Source organism: Phodopus roborovskii, unplaced genomic scaffold (assembly GCF_943737965.1).
Source record: "Phodopus roborovskii unplaced genomic scaffold, PHOROB, whole genome shotgun sequence".
Classification (NCBI taxonomy): Eukaryota; Metazoa; Chordata; class Mammalia; order Rodentia; family Cricetidae; genus Phodopus; species Phodopus roborovskii.
Genome location: NW_026126408.1, coordinates 14349278 through 14372510, shown reverse-complemented (window position 1 = coordinate 14372510; position 23233 = coordinate 14349278). Strand labels below are relative to the sequence as shown.

Here is a 23233-nt window from a genome sequence, read left to right as displayed (position 1 = left end):
TATCTAGTGTCGAATTAAATACCTGATTTCATCCAAAGCACGGCTGTTTCACACAAATTGGATCATTTTACACAAGCAAAAAACTTTAAGGAGTCACAGGAAACTATCTTATGTGGGGGGCGTCACCTTTAATTAATGTTAACTAATCTAACCCCAAAACACTCTCCACTCTCCTTTGGGGAAGCTGTAATAAAGTCCCTTCAGATACACATGTGCACACGCGTGCACACACACACTACCAACATGTCTTAAGGTGACATTTTTAACTTTGAAACATCTGTATTCAACTTGAAGGTGAGCAAGACTGCAGAGGTTCTTCCCCCACACCTCCTGCCCCTGCATCACCTGATAAACTGGTATTCTTTGTGCTTGGTAAGAAACTGATTACAGAGTATTTCTAAAGGGATTTTTTTCCCCTGAGGGTAGTTTTACTATGGTGGTTTTTCCTTCCCAGCTGTAACACTCATATAAGCTGTTCTGCACTGTGTTATCTCAAAGTCCCACCAGGAGATGTAGCTTTAGAACAGGAAGTGATGGGTTACATTACCATCATTTCCTGCTACAGTTTTCAGCTCTTCACTGGGAGGCAATGAGAGTGTGGAGTCAGAAGCATTCTCTTTTTTTGATGGCATCAACCCTGGTGAACAGACACAAAAATGGTTTTAGCAAAAGACAATTTTGTTTAACAGTAAACAAGAAAATGCATTTTCTTTAAAGAACATGCACTTCTCAATATCTCAGTCTTTTCCACTTCTTTGTAGTGTGTTTTGTTTTTAGACAGCTCTGGCTGTCCTGGAACTCACTTTGTAGACCAGGCTGGCCTCAAACTCACAAAGATCAGCCCAAGTGCTAGGATCCATTTTTAAAACTTCTAAAGCCACACTGAATGCGCTTTCACGGATAGATGGACCCAGCACCTCGAGGTTTCAGGTCCTGAGAAGGAGCTGACACACTGCTCAGTGCACAGCACCTGCCCAGCACACACAGCCTCTAGGATGCAGAACTAAGAGAAAGGAGGACAGATTTGCAGTGCATGTAAGAACTTTGCCCAGCTTTGCCCAGCTGAAGACCTCTAAAATGTCTGAAGCATCATATCTGATACTTAATAGGCTTGCTCAAAACTTCACTTCATGCCAGAGGATGTGGCAAACTGTCACTGCTGAAATACAGATGAGTAGGACTTGGAAACAACTTATAGGGCATAGTTTCCTACCCTATCCAGTTCCCACAACAACTCCATCTTGGGGGGGGGGGAGGACTCTTGAATAATGAATAATGGCTATTGAATAAGGACTTTCACATCAACTGTATCAATGTATTTAGAGAGAGCAAGTAGATCTTCTCACTTACATTCCCAGTCAACTCAAAAAGTATTTTGAGTAAAGAACCCTACATAGGACCCTGCTGCAAATCGAAACAAGACATAGACCTGTCCTTGAAGAGGACATTTCCATTTAGTATGGCTAACGACCTCAGAGCTAGTGACTGTGTGAGGATGCTTCATGCAAAGAACTAGTGAAGCAGGAGGTGGAAACTCAGCAAAGAGAAAGAGGGTCTCATCAGGATCTCACTCTGAGTTGGGGCTTAAGTGGGTGGGATTTCTTTCACCAAACCAGAGGTCTCGTAGGAAGAAGTGAGAGTGAGGATTCTGGAAAGTCAGAGAGAAAATCTTGCAGAATGACACAGCATGTGGGTATCTTAGCTGATAAGGAGTTTTCTGGGGACTCAGGTGAGGTAAGCTGAACAAGTAGATACTGAAAACCTCAGAGGGGGCAATGCCTGGCTCAGTGCCGCTCGACTGGACAGCACTTGCCTGTCACTGCAAGGTCCTGAATTCAATCCCTAGTTCTGCAAACAAAGAAGGAGGATGGGGAAAGGGTTGGAGGGAAGGGAGAAGTGGAGGTGGAGAGAGGGGACTGGAGATGGCAGTCAAGGATGAGTTTGTCCTGGACTGGCCTGGACAGACATCTAGGTATGTGACATTTCTTTAGCAGCCACAGGTAGAACGAAGAGCAGGAAAGGCTAGAAGCAGAGGCCATTGGAAGTTACTCCAGAGGCCCAAGGAGGAAACGAGACACCACGGCAGCTGCCGAGTGAGAAAACATCCTGCAGAGTGCAGTTCCCAATTATTTTATTTTTCAGTCTAAAGTTCCATTTGCCCCTTTTGTTTGAATTGTTATCAAGATGACATGACTTTTAAAAATGATATAAAGATCTCTTTGTGTATCTGTCTAGCTTCCCCAAAACAGCATTTCACAAAACTACAAGACAGTACCCCAACCAGGACATATGCATTGCTCTCAGCTGCTGATGTTACTTCAATCACCCCAAGCTCCCTTGACAACAGAGAGAGAGAGAGAGAGAGAGAGAGAGAGAGAGAGAGAGAGAGAGAGAGAGAGAGAGAGAGAGCGCACGCGCGCACATTCATTTCATTCTTTCTATATCTGCTGAAGCTCATTGCAAGAGAGTTCATCTTAATTTTCATTCTGAGAACATGAATCTGACATACTCTTTAAGCATTTTGGTTTGAGTTTTTTGAGGGGAAAGTCTCATTATATAGCCCCAGGTATGAAGTATCAAGAATACCTACAAGGAAAAAAACTTTACAATTATATTAAGATACCTTAAATTATCCAACTAAACAAAAAAATATTCCAAGCACATAATTAAAGATGGCTATAATAATGTCAGCTCTTTTTAAATTGGTAAAAGGATTAAATGTGATATCATCTTAAACTTCAGTAATCTGTTTTTAAAAGAAACTTAAGACCATATTCTAAAATATGTAAGGAAGTGTAACGTACAGGGGCCCCAAAGAAGGGAGATAATCTTTACAAATAAGATAGGAGGTTTTCCTCCCTATTGGATATCAGGATTCTTTTTTAACATCACAGTAATTATGAAGTCAATCATGGGCACATGAGTGGACAAACAAAACAGCAGAGGAAGACTAATGTCTGGGTGACATCCTTTTAGAAAGTGGAAAGCCTTTCTGCTCCAGCTACCAATGGGTTAACAGACATTTAGTGAATGCCTATATTGTGTTATGAGCTTCTGTGAATACAAAATCACAACCTCTTCTGTAGTCTACTTAAATTTAGAATTTGACTTAGCACAAAAGATTTACACACATAAAGCAAGCAGTGGACAAGACAACTGGGCTATACAGATTAAAAGAACACACACACAAAGTTGGGGAACTAAGAGGTTAAATGAGTTGGATTCCTGGGGGAGGAGCAGGGTTTGTGTGGAGTGAGGAACAGCAAGGACATCCATGGGCCACCCACAGGTAAGGAGGACAGTGAACACTTGCATGCAGCAGGACAAAGGGACTTCACAGAAGAGGCGAGGAGAAGGAACTCATGAGTGTTTTGTGAATACTCACTGGCAGCATAAAATTCAGCACTGAGCTAATCATGGGGCATTGGAAGCACACAGAAAGGGGGAGAAAGGGAAGGGGAGGGGAGGGGAGGGAAGGGAAGAGAAGGGGAGGGGAGGGGAGGGAAGGGGAGGGAAGGGAGGGGAGGGAAGGGGAGAGGAGGGAAGGGAGGGGAGGGAAGGGGAGGGGAGGGAAAGAAGAGACAGAGGGGGAAGGAAGGGAAAAGGGAAGGGAAATGGGAAAGGAAGGAGAAGAGGGAAAAGAGAAGAGGGAAGAGGAAAGAGGAGGGGAAGGGAGGGGAGGGGAGGGGAGGGGAGGGGACAAAGCTGGACTGCCATTGCTGGAACTTAAGTTATTATTCACAGCAGGCCCATAACACAAAGGCCTTGGTTTTGTGAGGTTCGGCTTCTGTGGTGGACTAACAAAAAGAGTAAAACAGTCTACACACCAATACACACACAAATACAATTTGAAATATGATTTAGGTGGTCATGATCTGTCTTCCCAGCTTGACCTACCAGAATTCACTTTGGATGTGATATGAGCTACATCAACCTTCTGGGACCGGACATGGGGCGCCGCTCTTGAGGAAGGAGTATGTGTGGTATTTTTCCTCCCATCTTTTACTTTACTTATCTTTGAAAGGGGTGCAAAAATACCTGAGAGCAAAAACAGAACTGTTGTTAGTGTGGAGAGACTAAAAGCATTTCAAATACAGGGCAAATGTTAACTGTTGCTAATACAGGCTCTGTTTAGTACCTACACACATCTTGTAATGAGACAAGGCACTTGCCTTCAGAGAGTGTACAATCTAGTTGCCAAGCTTAAATACGCAATAATTTAGGAACCATTTAAGAGATACATAATCTTGTGTGGAGTAAAGCTCAGAGGAAAAATAAATGTTAAGTTACCATCTTCTCTAAGAGATTAAGTTATCACACAGTGTAAGCCATGCCATGTCTTGTCTGCTCAGGGTTTCCCCCTCCCACAGAACAGCTCTTCATACCCCTGCCTCATCTTCCCTTCCCCTTGTCTGCATCCTCCCACGGAAACTAATTACAGTCCCTTACACACAGTACAGACACAATAAATCTGTTTAACTGTATAAAATAATCTTCCCCAAAGGCCTAACCCTCAATCCCTGCCCATCAGAAACAATACAGTGTGTGTTGAGGAAGGGAGGTAAACAGAGGCAGGGGACTGCCTACCTATAGCAGCTGGGAGGATAAAATCCCACTGAGAAAGAGTTTATGGAGGCAATAAAATACCCAGTTTGAGTAAGTACACACAGACGTTGAACAGACTATAAATGCCAAGATTATCTCCCTAACACACTTAAAAAGAAAACAAAGTCATAATGTGTACATTACACTCTTGAGTGTTTACCTCCTAACAAACATGCACCATACAGAATGTGATCTGGTAAAGCAGGATAGCAACCCTCGCACCCTTATAGAATGTGGCCACTCTGCTCATAGTTGACAAATGCCAGCTGCACTACTTTCCTAAAAACCTTTGAAATTCTTCTCTACCTTGTACTCTGCATGACCTTCTCTTGATTTTCATATTTGTTAAAACCTATTTGTAATTACCTTTCATGTCATTAATCTGAGGTTATCCTTTCTATTTTAAATTCTCTCAACTGTCAATTGTACAGATGGGGGGAAAGGGAGAGAGGGAGAGGTAGAGAGAGGGAGAGGGAGAGGGAGAGAATAAAGCTTGACTATAATTATGTTGATGACAATGATAATCACAATTAAATCTGGCAAGGTTTAAAGAAAGAAATATTCTATTCTCAATTTATGAATTTCTACACTTTCTGGAACTTGGGAATTCCTACCTAATCCTCCTTATGGAATTAATTATAAGGAAATAAACTTAGAGGTATGCACACAGGCTATGAGATTATGTGTGAAAGAAAAGGATGGATTGCAAAGGCACAGTATTTCTAGCTTATCAAAATGTACCGATGTCTAACACACTACCATGTTCCAGGGACACTTATGAGAGAAAATAAAATCTAGGGAAAAAAGTAACTGTCTGGCAACAATACAAATGAAACTGATCCCCCCACTCTCAGCCCAGATATGTTCCCTGGGAGTTCTACATAGACTCTGTTTTCCTATCCAGATCCATGGCAAAATGTAATCAAGAAATCCAGTACAGTAGGGAATCAGCAACAGCCAATGATAGCATAGAACAACTAACAAGGTACTACCAGCAATGACTTGAAAGGGTGTGGTCATTCCTGCCCACCCTCAGGGTATCTTATGGTCCTGTGTGTGGTTGACCATGGGGAGTTGAAATCACACATAGTAAAGATGCCTACTGTGTTAGATCACCACCACTAAGACACCACCACCAATGAAGAGAGTCATTCATGAAACACAATAAAGAAAACCAGGCCAGTAAGGTTCATAAGAGGCCACCAAGCCTGACAGCCTGAGTTCAATCCCACAAGCTGTCCCCTGACTTCCACACACCATGGCACACTGAAACACACACACATAACACACACACACACACACACACACACACACACACACACACACACACGGGGAGAGAAAGAGAGAGAAATATACACACAAATACATAAATGTAAAAACAGAAAAATATTATTACATTATAAAATTATATTACATCTGTGGTAAATTTATGTGGGTATAGTCAATCAAACCAAAAAACTGAAAATGAAAACATATATATGAAAACAGAATACAAACTATTTTTAATGTATTTGATTAGTGTCAGTAATATCATGCATAATGCTCAATGAGTGATCTGCTTTCTTCTGTTTTTATTTTGAGAGAAGGTAACCGACAATGGCTCAACCTGGCTGTGTATGACGGGGAAGGAGGACACGTAGGACTAGGACACAAGGAGGATTCTGGGGTCAGAGAACAGAGCTTGCCACTGGCAAACCATAGAAGTCTGGAGGTCTGGACAGACAGGCAGGAAGTAACATAGCTGAGCAGAAAGAATATAAGAAGAAATAAACAGGAAGTCGCTCTCTTCTCTGCAAGCAAAGATGCTACAGATCCCCACACCTTTCTCTGGTAAGAGCAGACCACGTGGGAATACTTAGATTAATAGAAAATGTGTCAATAATTAAGACCGAGCTAGCCAATAAGAAACCACAGCCAACATCTAACAGTTTCATAATTATTATAGCATCTGCGTGTTTCTTTGGGGAAGAGACTGGCAGTCCCACCAGAAAGGGTCCTAGCCAGGCCAAGAAAACCTCACGTTACATATGTATCCATGGACAAACTTAAATTTCTGATCCTCCTGCCTTCACTTCCCAAATGATGGGAGTACAGGAGTGGACCACCTTGTATATTTTGTGTGCTGCTTCAACAAAATCGAGCACACTCAGCAAGCACTGCACTAACTGAGGCTGCAACCCCAGCCCCGATTCCTCCTTTTCTTAATTTAAGGGAAAAAGTGGTTTTTATCTTTGGTAATCTCCAAAGGAAATTTCCACATAGAAATATATATTTGTTTCAAAGGCTAATCAAATGTTTACTTCTAATGGCTTAAAAGAATTATATTGCACACAATTCCTCATCTCATTTGTCTTCATGTATTATTATTATTATTTTCAAGTCACTTGGGCAAACCACAACTACATTTGATGTGGCTGGATGCACAGTGGGCAGTAAACTCAGGGGGCAGTCTTCTTGCTGCCTGGTAACCCAGTAAACTCACCAGCCTTCCCCAGAGGCAGATACACAGCTCTAAGGTTGACCAAAAAGAAGCACACACTCATTCTCTATTAAAAGAGCAATGACTTCTTAGATAAATATGGCTCATTTAATGTGTTAAAGCCTATTTAAAACATTAGCAATGAATAAAACAGTATAAACTCTAAGAGAAATTTATTTTTTAAAGGAGAAAATAGAAGATTTTGAGAAGAGGAAAGCAGTCCTTGAAACTCCTATGCACCAATCTGAGAAGCTCAAGTAAGCAGCTGGCAAATGACAGTGAGTGTGAAAGGCAAAATGGCCACCACTAGGCTATGTAGTTGTCCTGGCACAGTGCCTCTTCAATCTGTTTACACTGTCTGTGGCTGCTCATTCACTGCAACAGCCCAGCTGAGCAGCCACAACAGAGGCCCCGTGGCCCCATGAAAGAGCCACTATCTGGTCTCCACAGTGTAAGTTTGCTAATTTCTACTACATTAGATGGCACTGTCTTCAAAATACTAAGGGGACACATGCTAGAATCTCCCATTCCTTAGCCCAAAACTACCACATGAAATGGGGAGAAATCAGCATGCTGTCAGAATGGAGGGTGATGGGGGATGTCCTCCTGTATATATGTTTTTCTTATTGGTTAATGAATAAAACAGTTTGGCCAATAGCCAGGCAGAAAGCATAGGCAGGGTTACCAGAGCAGGAGAAGGCTGGGGAGAGGAAGGCGGAGAGGGAGGGTGAAGGGATGCCATGTAGAGATGGGGAAGATCCATGCTCCAGGAATTCTCTGGTAAGACAAGGCCATGTATAAATATATAGATTAGTAGTTATGGTTTAATAATTAAGAGAGAGCTAGCAAGTAAGAAGCCCTAGCCATTGGCCAACAGTCTTATAATTAATATAGTGTCCATGTGTTTATTTGGAGCTGAAGTGGCTGTGGGATCAGGTGGGAAATTCCAGCAACAAAATGGCACCACCAACATGGGTTGCAAGAATTTCCATATAAAACCTGATAAAAGCTTTAAAAAGGGATTCTAAAAACAAAAGAACAAAGTCATGTATAGCTTCTTGGTAGCAGCATTTTCTCAGGTGGACTCTAGAGACAAGCAGAGGCTTGTGGATCTTTTAAGGGAGCTTCCTGACTCAGGATTAGTGACAAAAAGTAAATGGTTCTTTTAAGAGGCTCAGCTGGCAGCATGCTTCTTCACAGCAGCATGAACCTAGAAATTCCATGGAGTTGTGGCAATAAGCATGAAGCTAGAAATGAAGCTAGATTCTCAGAAAGCCAAGGAATAGAATGGGGCCAGGTGCCACTTTAATTTTAGCAATGCTGTTTAGCAGATAAGACTCATGACCAGAAAAAGATATACAGTTAAAACAGATTCAGAGGGAAAAAGAAAACCCTCTAAACAGTTTACAGTGTGTTTAAAAATATATGTAGGCTTGGGAGACAAAAGATAAAGTGGTTAAAAAAGAAATAGAGTAGTTGAGCAGTGATGGTGCTTGCCTTTAATCTCAGCACTTGGGAGGCAGAGGCAGGCGGATCTCTGTGAGTTCAAGGCCAGCCTGGTCTACAGAGTAAATTCCAGGACAAGCAAAAGTATTCAGAACAACCCTGTTTCAAAAAATAAAAACTAAAGGTAAAAGATGTAGAATAAAAACAAAAGCCATGTAAAGATGAAAAGTACACATAGAGTGGATACTATATGTTATTGTGTTGTCTTTAAACTGTTTGGTTGCTGAGGAAAGAGCAACAGATGCTAACAGACATTTGATTATAAATGCTGCTGGGTTAATCCAATCTATATATTTTGAAAATGCTCTGACTTCAAAATTTAAGTCTAAGAACATGTTACTTTGGAAAAAAGATTTCATTTTTGTTTCCACAGAAGATGAAAAGCTATGGATTGCTTCCAGACTAATATGGTTTGAACAAGCAAGACCCCCTGAAGGAGTGGCCCAGGTGATCCAACATCCAAAACAGCTGAGACAATGCAGCATCACAGACCACTACAGCCAGGATTTGGCCAGGTTTCTGGGTTTTCTCAGCATCCGCATGGTACTGATAGCACCCCGAAACATCAGGAAGCAGTATGGAGAGAATGGCCCACATTTCCAAATATTGTTAATAAATTGGGTTTTTTTAATTAAATGGGGTTTGTTCTAAATGGTTAATGATCATAGCCAATCTCTTTTTAAAGGAAAAAAAGGGGGAAATTATATAAAAACGAATACTTTGTATTGGTATGAATTTTGATTTATTGATACAAGTTTAAGGTCAATTTTGTTATAGGTGCATTTTTCCTCTTGTTTAGGTATTATATTTATACAGTTCATTTAAACATGTAATGTGTAACTAAATATAGATTTCAGCTAATCACCTATGATAGTCATAATTTAAAAATCATGCTAGATAGGTTTTTTTAGATATACAGAAATATATTTCAAATGGATATTCTCCAAACATTTCAAAGACCTACAGAATATGGCTTTTAAATAGTTTATTAGGGTTTTTCATGACAGTGAGACACAACTGCTCCTGGCAACACCAATTACATCCAAGAGGAAGATGAGCATCAAAGAAACTCAATGTGGAGTTTGCCTTCAACACAGCAGACATAGCCATTTGGGCAAGAAACTGCTCTTGTGTGGACTGCTTTGCCTGCATGCTGTATAAACTGGACACGCAGGACCCACAGGTAAGTGACTGCTGACCTTGCAAAAACAAGATGGAACACCTGGATCAAGTCCCTGGGATAGGAACCACAGACCCCAGCATGTTCGTCTGGACTCTCCTCCCCATCACATCCTCCTTTTCCTCCCTGGCCACCTTGGATTCTAACATCCATCCCTCTCGTCAGCCTGCTTCATCTGTTCTCAGATCTCTTATAAACTTCTTCTGGAAGAAAATTCTAGAAGAAACAACCTGGGTAAACCAGATTCTGTACTTATCAGTAGCTATTCCCAAACAGTTTGCCAAGCCTTGATGAGAAGAGGCCTTAGCCTTGCAGCCTGCCTACTACTCTACATTTATGTCCACAAGTCTACAGTTGGTCCCTGGCATCACATGGTTGCCTCCTGCACTGCCCTGACCTGGTCACAGTTCCTCTCTCCTCTCTGTCCATCTCCATCCTCCTCTCTCCCACCTCCATCCACCCTGAAGCCGTGCTCCTTACATCAGCAAATGACCTCACTTCTGAGAAAACAGAAACATCTTCCCAGCATCTCGCTCCTTAGGGAAGGTGAGCCATGCCTGGACTAATGCCAGGCTAACCCTGGCACAACCCTTTCAACTTCTCAAGGACCTTCCTCCTCCAATCGCCTGTCCCCTCGTCTCCAGCAGCACCTTCCCCTCCTTTAAATCATTCTCATCAGCAGGAACATGATATGCCAGCTCCTGCATTTCAAATATCCTCAGTCCACGCCCTCTTATATATTACACGGGTAACCAGGAAAGGGCTTAATTTAAAACTACAAGGAAAGTGAAGAACTGACTGGTGGTAGAGCATGGTCAGTGTCTGTCAGGCCCTGGGTGCAATCTTACCATATTTGGGAGCACACTTGAAGTACTGGACTCTCCCAACACTCCCACTGTTTTTTCCTTCTGGCTCATCCAGCTCAATGCCAGCCCACTGCCCACTTGCAAACTCAGTAGTTCCACAAAATCTTAATGTCCCAACCTGAAGAAAAGATAAATCAAAATAGGTTTTCAGTCTTATTAGTGATTCTAAACACCCTGTTCTTAGCAATATTACTTTTAATGTTTTTCAAAGTAGACTTCTAAAAAAGGAACTTTGCCAAAGATTTCTTTTTAATGGCAAAGGAGTTTACCAGGAAGACATGGGATCCTCCCAAGGTGATGATGCTCTTTCCCAAAAGAACTAGAAAGGAAAATCCATGTTGCAGTGGGATTCAGCTCACCTCTCTCAATTACCAACAGGTTGAGCAGGCCAGAAATATATGAAGCCACCTATAAAGGAACTCCCCTAAACAGATACCTATAGGAGCACTCCACCCAAAACAGAAGCATGCAAATGTAAAAGAGCAGGGCTGGAGAGAGGGCTCAGCAGTTAATAGCACTGACTACTCTTCCAGAGGACTGGGCCTCAGCTCCCAGCACCCACATGGCTTTTATCCTTCTCTTTTAAAAATTGGTTTCACAACTCACAACTGTTACTTAGGTTCCAGAGAATCTGCTGTCCTCTTCTGGCCTCCGTGGGTACCAGGCACACAAATGATGCACATACATTCATGCAGGCAAAGCACCCAAACACATGAAATGAAATAATAAATGTGAATTTTTTGTTTGTTAGTTTTGTTTGTTTTTTGTTTAGAGACAGAGTTTCTCTGTGTAGCTCTGGCTGTCCTGAAACTCATTTTGTACACCAGGGTATCCTTGAATTCACAGAGATCCGCCTGCCTCTGCCTCTGGAGTGCTGAGATTAAAAGTATGCACCACCTCTTAGACAGGAACATGCACCTTAAAAACAGTCTAAAATCAATCTCTAATTCCCACTCCGCAAACTAATACTAAGATCCAAAGCCAAAGAAAGGGAGTGAGGAATAAACATTCAAATAAACTGAGAACATGAAAATAATACAGAAAAAAAAAATCAATGAAACCAATAACACCTTCTTTGAAGAATAAAAATCATTAAGCTACCAAACAGAAACCAATTTTTTTAAAAAGAGAAAAGATACAATACCAACATCACCAACAAAAGAGGAGCATTGTTATCAATATTTAAAAAGATAAGCTGATACTACAGCTTTGCCAACCCATTTCAAACTCGCTGTAAAACATTGCAATTCCTTGAAAGACACAAACAATCAAAAAAAATCTAACACTTGATTAGTGGTTTAAAACTAAAAAACAAGAAAAACCTCTCAGGAACAGATGGCCTCAATGATAAATATTACCAAACATGTATGGACAAAATAGAAATTCTGCACAAGCTCTTCCAGAATTTAAGCAAAGAGGCTGGTTCCCAAGGCATTTTAGGAAACCAGCATTACCTTGACATTAAAAATGGCCAAAGACACAAGCAACTACAGACCAACATCCCTCTAGAACACAAACATAGGCATCTTCAACAAATTTAGAACCAATCAAACATAGTGATAAGGAGAATACTACATAGTGACTAAGGGAAGTCTCCAATGGCATGCAAAGCTGGTCATTGAGGGAATTACCACATAATCAACTCATCCACACACTAAAGGAAAAGAAGATAGAGAAGACTCCTATAACCAACTGCAACATCCTTCCATGATGACAGCTTAAAGACACATCTTAGCAACTGAGGACCTCTTCAACTTGACAAATGATCTATACTAAAACCACAGCTAGCAAAGCAATGAGACCTCACTCAGAGAAAGAAGGGATAAGAAGGGGATAAGGAGGAGGAGACAAGATGATTGTGTACAGAGAATCCACAATGTAAACAAGTTAGGACATGTGGTCAATATTTAAAAAAATCAACTATTTCCACATACTAGAAATGGACAACCAGAAAATTTCATTAATAGCACAGAAAAAATAAACTTGAAAAGTATTCAGTCTAAACCTAGCAAATCATATGCAACCCCTAAATGGTTAAAAAACACAAAAGTTGGTTAAATAACCCAAAGCCCAAATGAATAGAAGAAGATCCTGGGTACTGTGCTTAAGATGTAAAATCTACTCAACCAGATCTAGACTCAACAATACTCAATTCAAAATTCTAGAAGAATCTTTTATAGAAATAGCAAAAAAATTCTAAAATGTACATGGAAAAAGGAAAGGAAATAGAATTATCAAACAGTCTGGCAAGGAAACTGAAGTCTGAATGTGCCAATGCGATGATGATGACAGCATTGAAAACAGGGGGATCATCAGAATAGGGCAGGACCAACCACAGAAATAACCCCCAACACACATGGTCAAGGGATGTTTGAAGAGCTCGGGGCATGGTATTGTAGCAAATAAGCAACCATGTGGTTAAAAATAGAAGAAATCCAAGCTACAGTTGGTACTCTCAAAAATTAACTCAAGGGGGTTGGGGATATCATAAGGGCTTGAGTTCAATCCCCACCACCCACACTGGAAAGCCAAGCATTATGGTACATGCCTATAATCTCAGCTCTAGGAAGGTATAGACAGAGGGATCGCTGGGGATCGCTGGGGATCGCTGGCCAACCAGTCCAGCCCAATCAGGGAGACCAGACTGGATCTCAAGAAGCAGAGATAAACTGAGGAAGACACCTGAAGTCATCCTCTGGATTTCCACATTTATACACCCCCCCCCACACACACACACGCCAATCTCAGCTTTTCGAAAGCTGGAAGATCTAGAGTTCAAAATCATTCTCAGTTACATAAATAGACACTTCTACTTGGATGTAAAACCATGCAACCCAAAAAGTAAATTAACTTTAATAAAATTACATCATTTTCCATTTCCTTTCCAAAACCTCCCATATACTTCCTCCTTGCCCTCTTTCAAGTTCATGTCTTCTTCTTTCATTAATTGTTGTTGTTATACATGTGTATATGTCTACACATATACATAACCTGCTCTGTCTGTTCAATGTTACTTGTATATAAGTCAGCATAACCCCTAATAACAATCTGAACATTTATCCTTATACCCACATGTAAGTGTAGTCCTCACCCCTCATCAAGGAAACTCCTCTTTGCAACAGACAGTAATCTTTTCAAGCCCTTCTCAGACACAGTTAGAGGAATGCTAGAGACTTGATGTTCAGCCATTGTTTTTTAAAAGCTATATATTCGATATATACTTATACATTCAATTTCCTGACATTTTAATTTCAGCCTGTGAAAAGGTAACCAATGTCCTATTGTTCTGTGAATGGGTGAATGTCATTCTTCGCATCTATGGCTATTTCTTTTGAAAACTAGTTCCCCCCACCAGGCCAAGCATCAGTTTCACCGTTCTCAGAAGCCCTTGTCATCTATCCAAATACTAAGATGTAAGAAGTTGGAAGGTTAATGTCCAGGTACACATTCCCTGTCCCACTCCACACTTGGAGCATCCTATTACCTCAAAACTAAGAATAAAGACTGCTAGTGAGTGACTGTGGTTCAGTGATACAGCTCTTCCCAAGCTACTCAGGGCCCTGTGCTCAAGCACGAGAGAGAGAGAGACAGAGACAGAGATAGAGACAGACAGAGACAGGGACAGAGAGGGAGGGAGGGAGGGAGAGAGAGACAGAGACAGACAGACAGAGAGGGAGTGAGGGAGGGGAGAGAGTGAGCGCTCCCAGAAAAGGTATCAAAGAAGAAACCGCCACAGTCACAGTAAAGATCACACAGAAACTGCAGCTCTGTCTGTCTGTCAAGCCTTTATGTAAAGAGGCACTGGCTGACCTACTGTCTGTAGGTTTTGTAACATCTGAATGTCCGCCTATTTGTGAGACTTTAAAACCAAGCAGAACAATAATAAAGGTCTCCTTTGTGCAGCTGGCAGGAGAGGTGCCACTGGCAGGGAGGATCAGAGTAGACAGAGCAAGGTCATTTCTCAGCTCCAGCCTCCAAATTCATTCAACAGTTCTCCACTATGCCACTTTTCCCCATGCAAATAAAAAAACCTTCCCTATCAAGTTCAAACAGCTCATATTCTTAACCTGCTCTCTGTAAGTGTCAGTAAACTTACATTTAAATTTCACATTTTTGCTAGACAGTGGCAGCACACACCTTTAATCCCAACACTTGGGAGGCAGAGGCAGACAGATCTCAGTGAGTTTGAGGCCAACCTGGTCTATAAAGTGAGTCTCCAGGACAGCCAGGGGGTTACACAGAGAACCCCTGCCCCCCCAAAAAAAAACTAGGACATTTTCAATCATGTATGTTTCTGTCCACATGTGTTGAAGCTTTCCCCACAACTCAAAGTTATGACTGTGCGGCACACAACCCCTAGACACAGGCCATGAGTGAAGAGCACAAGAAAAGCTTCAGGAACTGCAGTGACTCCCTGTACCTTCTGTCCTGCGATGACAACACGGTCCCCCAACTTCAGGCCAAGAGATGTCAGCATGGCCTTGCTGGTAACATGATCACAGTTTGCAAGCACGGCCTTCGAGATGGTACAGGACAGCGGTGCTGCATCCAAGAGCATCTGCTTGATTTCCTTAGCAGTTGCTGCAGCATCAGCCATCTCCAGAGGCATGTCCACTGGGTCTGGAACAACATCCGCAGGGATCTGTCCTTTGTCATTCTACAACAAAGAAAATAGAAAAATTTTTAGCTCTTACATACTAAGAGCACTAGACGACCATCTATAATTTTTAATGGAGAGCTTTTAAGTCAGACACAGTCATCTATTTACTCAAAACTACTCAATGAACTCCTCCACTGTACCAGGAACCATTCTAGGTGCTAAAGATACCATAGTGAAGGAAGCAAACACTCTGCCCTCAAAGAGTACACACACTCATCTGTAGCAGACAGAGCATCAACAGATTATATGGTGTGCTAACTGGGTGCTGAGCAGTAGAAAGACACCAAGGCACAGAGAATATGGGCAGAGAGGTGGCTATAGAGGAGCTGGTGACATAAAGATTGTGAGGGAACCCTCAATGACAAGATGCATTTACCCAGAGATGCAAAGATGAGGAGAGGTAGGGGAAGGCATTCTGTACACTGAGATGGGCAAGTACCGGAGCAGAGAAATATGCCTGGCCACACACGAGCACGGTGAAGTAGCAGGTTGCCTAGCTACCCAATCTAAGACCCAGCTACATCCATGCACACTCCATTATGGACATTTAACCAACCAAGGGCCACATACATAGTGACCCCACCTCACAGCCACCTTGGTTTACATAAGTTCCCTCTATCAAGTTTGTACAGAGATAATGTACACAATGTTTCTCAGAACCTGTCCCTGTCATTAAGGGTCATATGACTACATTCCACCATCCCACAGTTGCCACACTGGCTCTGTGACCTCAGCCACCTACCTGGTCATGCAACAACTCAGACTTCAGAAATAGAGACAACAGTCTCTATACTATCAATTGCATCCTAAGCTGCAATCAACAAACTTGCCCAGCTCACCCTATGAAGGAGACTGTATCCTGGAGTAGTTTATGTGTGACAAGATAAAGCAAGCCAGCTATAAGACCAGTTCATTGCATGATGTTTATGTAATTTAAAACCTATCATTAAAAAAAAAATCAATCACTTGGTTCTCTCAGGGAAGAGCTTACAAACAGAATCTCCAGAGGCATTTTAATTCCAAACAATGAGGAGTTCACATTATTTTATAGCGGGAGGGAGAGGCAGTAACCAAGTTTAAAAAAAAAAAAAATCTGAGATGTCCAGTGGGCCAGTTAGAAAACGGGATGTGGGGAAATAAATAACATCCAAATTCAACTCTTCACTGGAGATACCACGATATTTCCTTCTCTTGCTTCAACCTCTTACCCTGAATGCGGGGTTCGCTCCATGCTCTAGTAAGGTTTTCACAGCTCCTGCACACAAGTTATACGCTGCAATATGCAAGGCTGTCCCAAAACTGAAGTCACTGCAAGTGGCGTCCACATCTACAATTAAACATCACAAATATATTAACTAAAACTTTAAATTCAGCTATCACAATTTCCAAGAAGATGGGAAGGGGATTCAGGGAGGGGATTTTAGCCTCTTAGGGATTTAGCCCCCTGCAGTGCAGTATTTCACAGTGGAACAAATCTCCATAATTATAACTTGCCTAATATAACCAAATGAATATCCTCCTACTTCGGTATAATTCCTTACAAAATGGAGAGGTAGATCACTAGTTTTCTAGCTATCCTAAATAACCTGCAATAGAGGCAGTGAATGGTAGTAATTCATACCTGTGAAATAATTAGCTTTCCATGCCCACTCACTATACTCACAGGCATTTCATTGTAATGCAACATACCTTGTAATACACAGTAATACAAAATCAACTTTAGGTAAGGGATCAGCAAATGAACCCTGTGGGCCAAATATACACTACCCCGTTTTGCAGACTTTTATAGGAATGCAGGCACACTTATGCACAGACATGTTCTCTGAGCCTGAACCCATGCTCCAACTGCAGAAATGAATGGCTGTGACAGACACCAGACAGTCTGAAATGCTAAAAATGGTTATTTACTAGTAAGCCTTTTGCAGACAGGGATGACTAAACTGTGCATAATCAATAACAAGTACTTGAGATAGGAATGCTTACATACTGATTCATGACACTACTTGACAGGCGAATTTGAACTCCACAATAAGAAAAGGAACTTTGCAATTCTGAGGGTGCTCTAATAACAGTAAATCACATTGCATTATACTTGAGCAGGAAATCATCTGGAATGGAGAATCCTATTTTGAATGTTTCCTACAAGGGTTTAATAGTCTCTGGTTCCGCAATTGCACATTAATCAGCAGGGAACCACGATGGCATGACTACACACCTGTGACAATACAGACCTGCTCACACAGACTCCTGCACTGCTGAACAGAGAACCATGGCAGAGACTCTCTTCCCAATGTCACAAGTGGGAAAGGCAGAATTTTAAAGAGACTGGCTGATTGTGCAGAGCAGAAGTCAGAAACTAACATCCTGAGAGGTCTATCTTTTGCATCTTTAAAACGTCTTTTGTAACAGGATGGCACTGGGCACTCTAAGACAGAAGACTCCGCTCTCTTGCTCTTAACTCTTCTCAAAAGTGGAGGACCAGGAAGAATATTAACTTTAGGGTGTCACCATCAAGATGTGGGGGACCCCTAAAAATTATCAAAGAATTTCTGAACATAATGACATCTAAAAGGAGCACCCCACCTCCCCATTATCTATGCTAGCCCAAACACTCTGTTGCTCTACCCTTGACCTCCCAAGCAAGATGAAAGAATTATAAAATACACCACACAGGTTACACATGAAATCCACACTACACTGGTAATCTGTAGATACAGTAAGACCCACAAAATACCTTTTTTTTTCTTTAAATTTGTAGCTCTCTGTATGGCTTTTGTGAAAGGACAATAACATCCAACAATGAAATTCTAAACTACTTAAGAAGTAAATCAAGGTGGGAAGGCATACAAAAATAAAAAACATTAAAGTCCTCCTCACCAGTGACGTGGATGCCATTACAGAACACCCATTGGAAGAGACATATGCCAGCACTTGCCTTTTGGTTTTGATGTCTTCAAAATCACTCTTATAAGCTCTGGGACATCAAAGTATGCAGCGTAATGCAAGGCATTCATGTTTGTCCAGCGACTCCGTAAACTCGAGTCTGCTCCCAGTTCAATAAGTTGAGCTGCAAATTTTGCAGCTGTCTCAACATCACCTGAAGAAAAAGAATGTAAATTATTTTTCTTCAGGACATATTTTGAGTTCATACCTGTCTAATATCTTGCTTTAAAAGCCAAGGCAAACAGCACACAGGACCTACATTTATACTTCAAAAATTATACCTTTCAGGAGTTAACCCAAGCAAACACTCCCATTCAGGAGTGAGAACAAACAGAATGAAGACATTTGCCATGTCATTACTGATTAGGAGTAAAATTCTGATAGCCTAAGAACATGGTAAGAAATCACTGAAATAAACTAAGACCTCCGTGCTATGGAATACAATGAAGGCACTAAAAGAAAAATGTCAGACCAGTGCAGAAATATTTGGGCTACTATTTTGTCTTGATTTCACTTTTAGACTGTAAGTTTGTTTTGATTTTATGGAAGTATTGATACATTGTGGATTATAAAAAGAAAAGGCAGTTAGGCACAAAGCCTACTATAGCAAATGTTGAGCTGTAAATCACAGGTATCAAGACTTCCCAAGGGAAAGGAACAAAGTTTTGAGTGAACCAAACTGAATCCTCACCTACTCAACAGATAGGCAGCTGAAATGCCCCACCCAGGTCACTGGCCGGCAAGACATTACACAGGCACAGATGTAGGGTGAGGAGAGGCAAGGCACATACTCACCGATGCCATGAGCCCCAGACTTGCAAGTATAATGTAACAGAGTCATGTCTGTCAGTCCGTCTCTATCATTCACATTGCAGCCTCTCTTAAGAATCTGAGGAAGGAGGTGAAATAAAAGGATGTCTGAAAGAGTCATAAGGAATCCCTTTATCTATTTACCTAAATTTACATATAATACATGAAAAAAATATACACCTATAATTCAAATGAAATTTTCCCATCTGGGCTGACAATGTTCCTCTTCCCCAAATGTCACAAGCTAACAAAAGCCTCACTTCCAGTCATGAAAACTCTCCTTTTGAGTTTATGGTCAGGTGTCCAAGAGACTCCCAAAACATCATAGGCTACTGCTGCTGCCCTTGATGGCCTCCTGGAAGTGGAAGTTAAGTCTCTATTGCTGAAGACACTGTGTGCTTAAGACACAAAAACCAGAGGATCTGAGCTGGATCTGACCTGGCAGCCTCCTCCCTGAGCATTAGCTTCCACAGCATTAGAAAGTACCATGCAAGCTTCTAAGGGAAGGAAGTAACCAACATTCCAACCCAGGTATGCTAGGTATGAATTACCATGGCCCCCAATCCATGATATCCCTAAGGGTACAACAGTAGCAGGCATACCTTGGCAGTAACCAGTAGTTCAACAAGAGGAAGATCATGCCTGATACTGGAAACCTGGCCAACCTACCCAGGAATAGTGAAGTCACAGGTCTGAGAGAACCTACTACCACCATTTAACTAAACCAGAATAATTCTTAACTACATTCTAAATAATTCCATATGCCCAAGATGAGTGTGTCTCACCCCTCATCAAAGAAATGTCTCTTTGCAACAGACAGAGACTACTACAGAAAACCACAACTGATCAAAATGCAGAGAAAAGGTGTATGGTAACTAGTGCCAGTTGATACAACTCAACTCCCATACCCAAGCTCAGAGGTCACAGCGTAAGAGAGGACAGGGAGAGACTATAAGAGCCTGAGAAACAGGAAGTTTGTATGAACTGTGTCTACAAGAAACTACACCCATGAAGCCTCACCAATATGACTGCCCGAACAAGGACGACGCCAACAGATGCTCTAACACAGAAGGAGGCTATCTCATGGGACCCCAACCAACAAAGAACTATAGGCAACTAAGGAAGGTTGAGATCAGGAGAAATAGCCTTCCCCTGAGAAGGGATGTCTATTGCTTATCTAGTACCAAGTGGTCAGCTCTGAAATCATACATACAAGTAACATCATACAACCTGAGCAGGTTGTATTTGTATTATATTCAGTAACAGACATATACATATATGTAATAAAGAAAAAGGTCAAATTTGAAAGGGAACAGTGGGGGTATGAGGGAGGGCTTAGAGGGGGAAAAGAGAAAGAGAAAAAAGATATAATTATGTTTTAATTACAAAAAATAGATTAAAGTTTAAAAAATAATATGAGGAAGTCCATGATTACAGTGTGACAAAGGGATACCCGTGCCTTCAAACCGACTCGGCCCCACCTGATCACACAGCATTCAACAGTGCACTCAGCAATAATGAAATCTGAACCTGTCTGTGGGCAGGAGGCCATACTTAAAGATGATCCCAGCATGATGTCACTCCAAACACATTCTTTCAAAAATGACCAAAATGTTTTTCCAATGGTTACAATGATACTTGAAAGAAATGTGTGGCTTCTTCCTACAGCGTTACAACACGCATGTCAAAACCCTTCCTCAAAACGCCGAATATTTAAAAATTGTATTTAAGCCTAGATCAGTACCAGACCATTCCAAAGTGTAGAAGGAATGTGATGGTATACAAAAATCTTCATGAAATGTTATGGAATTCACAGAACTACTTTGTACAAAGACGGTGCAAAATGCCTCTCCCTGCTGCCACCAGAAGTCTGCAATGAGAGAGCGACAAGCACAGGTACAAGAGGAAAATGTGGGACGTGTGCACAGCGTGCCTACCACTCCCTCCCTGAAACCTGAAAATGCAGACAGACTGCAGATGGGGATGGGCTTCTTTCCATAGGGACCTCTCCTCTCAGAAGGAGAAAGTATTTTAATCATTAACAGTTGCAATAACACAGAGCTTAACATGCCAGGTACACTTACCTCATTTCCAATAATGTCAATGTTTTGCTGGACCTGAGGAACCCATTGTCTTAAAATAGCAAATAATTCTGAGACTGAAGTTTTGGGATCAAAGAGAATTTCCTGACATGATGCATCATTGGGATCAAAGAAAGAAAACTCTGAAATACAAAATAGTGCAAATTGAATTTATTAATTGATGGGAGATGTCATTCTGTAAATATGTTTCTCATACTGGTTAATGAATAAAGCACTGTTGGCCAATAGGAAAGGAAGACAGGAGGGACTAGGAGACAAGGAGGAAATAGGAAGTAGTAAGGAGGAGTCAAGATGGAGAGTCTGGAGAGAACAGAACCGCCATTCCTCCGCTCTCGGTAAGACCACATGGAAATACATAGAAATGGGTTGATAATTAAGACAGAGCTAGCTGATAAGAAACCAGTACCTGGCCAACAGAATTGTATCAAATACAGAGTCTCTGTGTATTATTTGGGGCTGGCGAGGCGGCGGGACAAAACCAGCAGTGGCGGGAGGAAAAAGCTTACTCCTTACAATTAATGGTTTTTAGCATTTTGAAAGTAAGTAATTCAACTGATACAAACATTTTCAGAGGTGAGAAAAAAGCCAGATAACATTAAGCAAGTTTAATGAGGCAAGCTTAAAGAGTACAGAGAGTGAGGTTCCCAAGTACCACATGTGTGATCTCAAAGTCTGCGTCATGCAAAAGTAGTAATTTCTAAAGCACAGAGACATTACCAAATTTCATCAGTGTTTTTCTCTGAAAACACAAATGGCAGGTAGTAGATTCCCACTGCAGAGTATAACATACTAAGTAGGAGGTCCACATGTTCTCTTTACTCTTCTATTTTCCCAACGATCTTTAAACAAGCACCCCTTGTCACTCACTGGCCACGTTTGAGGGGAAATGCCATGTGTGGTGATTTGAATGAAAATGACACCCATAGATTTGAATGCTTGCTCACCAGGGAGGGGCACTATTTGAAAGGATTGGAAAATGTGGCCTTGTTGGAGGAAGTGTGTCATCAGGGGTGGGCTTTGAGGTTTCAAAAGCCCATTCTCTCCCTGCTGCTTGAAGATCTGAACACTCAACTCTCAGCTACTTCTCTAGCAGAATGTCTGCCTGTGTGCTGCCATGTCCTGCCATGATGATAGGGGACTAAACTTCTGAAACTGTAAACAAGCTCAATTAAATGTTTTCCTATAAGAGTTGCTGTGGTCACGGTGTCTCTTCGAAGCACTGAGTAAGACACTATTCCAACAGGTAAGGCCCTAGTGCCTAGCAATACAGGAATGAAAGAAAACTAGGGCACAAAGTGACTGGATTATTTTGGGATCTGCACCGATTAAATCCACAAGAAAAAACCTGAAGGACTCATCTCAGGGTTTCTTGTGCCTTTTAAGGGTTGGTAGAAATAGGGAAACCTCCTAAAGATAAAAGACACAGGCTCAGACTTCCTTGACTCTCCCATGAGAGGCCTTACATCCTCTGAGGAGTGAATGGGGGATGGGATGGGGAGGCAGGGGAAGGGGAGGGAGGAGGAACCGGGATGGGTATGTAAAATGAGAAAAAAATAAATAAAAAAGAGATTATTTCATGAAGGAAACACAGTGGTTCAGAAGAAAATCAGATTCTACTGTCTTAATCCAAAAAAAGAAATTATAAAAGGCAGAAAAGATCTAAACCTGGGAAATAGTCCAGAACCAACATTTGCTGAATACCAACAGCTTAACAAACACCATATAAATCCCCACAAATTGTGATTCTGGTTTTTCATAAAGAAAAAAAAATCAAAGTGTACATAAATGACACCGGCTCAAAGTCACACAACTAAGGAGTGGCAATGTCGGGTGGGAAACCAGGTCTGTCTCCACTGTCTGTCCTTCCCTAATTACAATGCTTTGATGAACTAACTCAGTTTAGATAGTGACAACAGACACTGTCCTGGAACTCCTGGAGTCTTTAAGTTTGTCTTCTTTCTCCATGTTTTCACATATTTGGGGTGGGACAGCCGAAAGCTGAAGAGGAAGCACAGAACCAAGGGCATCTATGAAAGTACAGCAGCCATCCATGAGCGAGTACCAGCTTTCTAGTTTGTCATC

At 41.6% G+C, this 23233-nt stretch overlaps 1 protein-coding gene across 3 annotated transcripts in view; it reads right to left on the bottom strand.

Moving 5' to 3' along the window:
• Clip4 (CAP-Gly domain containing linker protein family member 4) overlaps positions 1–23233 on the bottom strand; it is an 80639-nt gene that overhangs the window by 22447 nt on the left and 34959 nt on the right. For all 3 annotated transcript variants that reach the window (XM_051181835.1, XM_051181836.1, XM_051181837.1), the window contains 8 exons: positions 21134–21273; positions 19035–19128; positions 18232–18393; positions 16505–16623; positions 15057–15293; positions 10619–10754; positions 3898–4038; positions 548–637 (listed from right to left, as the gene is read on the bottom strand). In XM_051181835.1, coding sequence (XP_051037792.1) covers positions 548–637; positions 3898–4038; positions 10619–10754; positions 15057–15293; positions 16505–16623; positions 18232–18393; positions 19035–19128; positions 21134–21273 — 1119 coding nt within the window. The remainder of the gene's footprint in view (positions 1–547; positions 638–3897; positions 4039–10618; positions 10755–15056; positions 15294–16504; positions 16624–18231; positions 18394–19034; positions 19129–21133; positions 21274–23233) is intronic.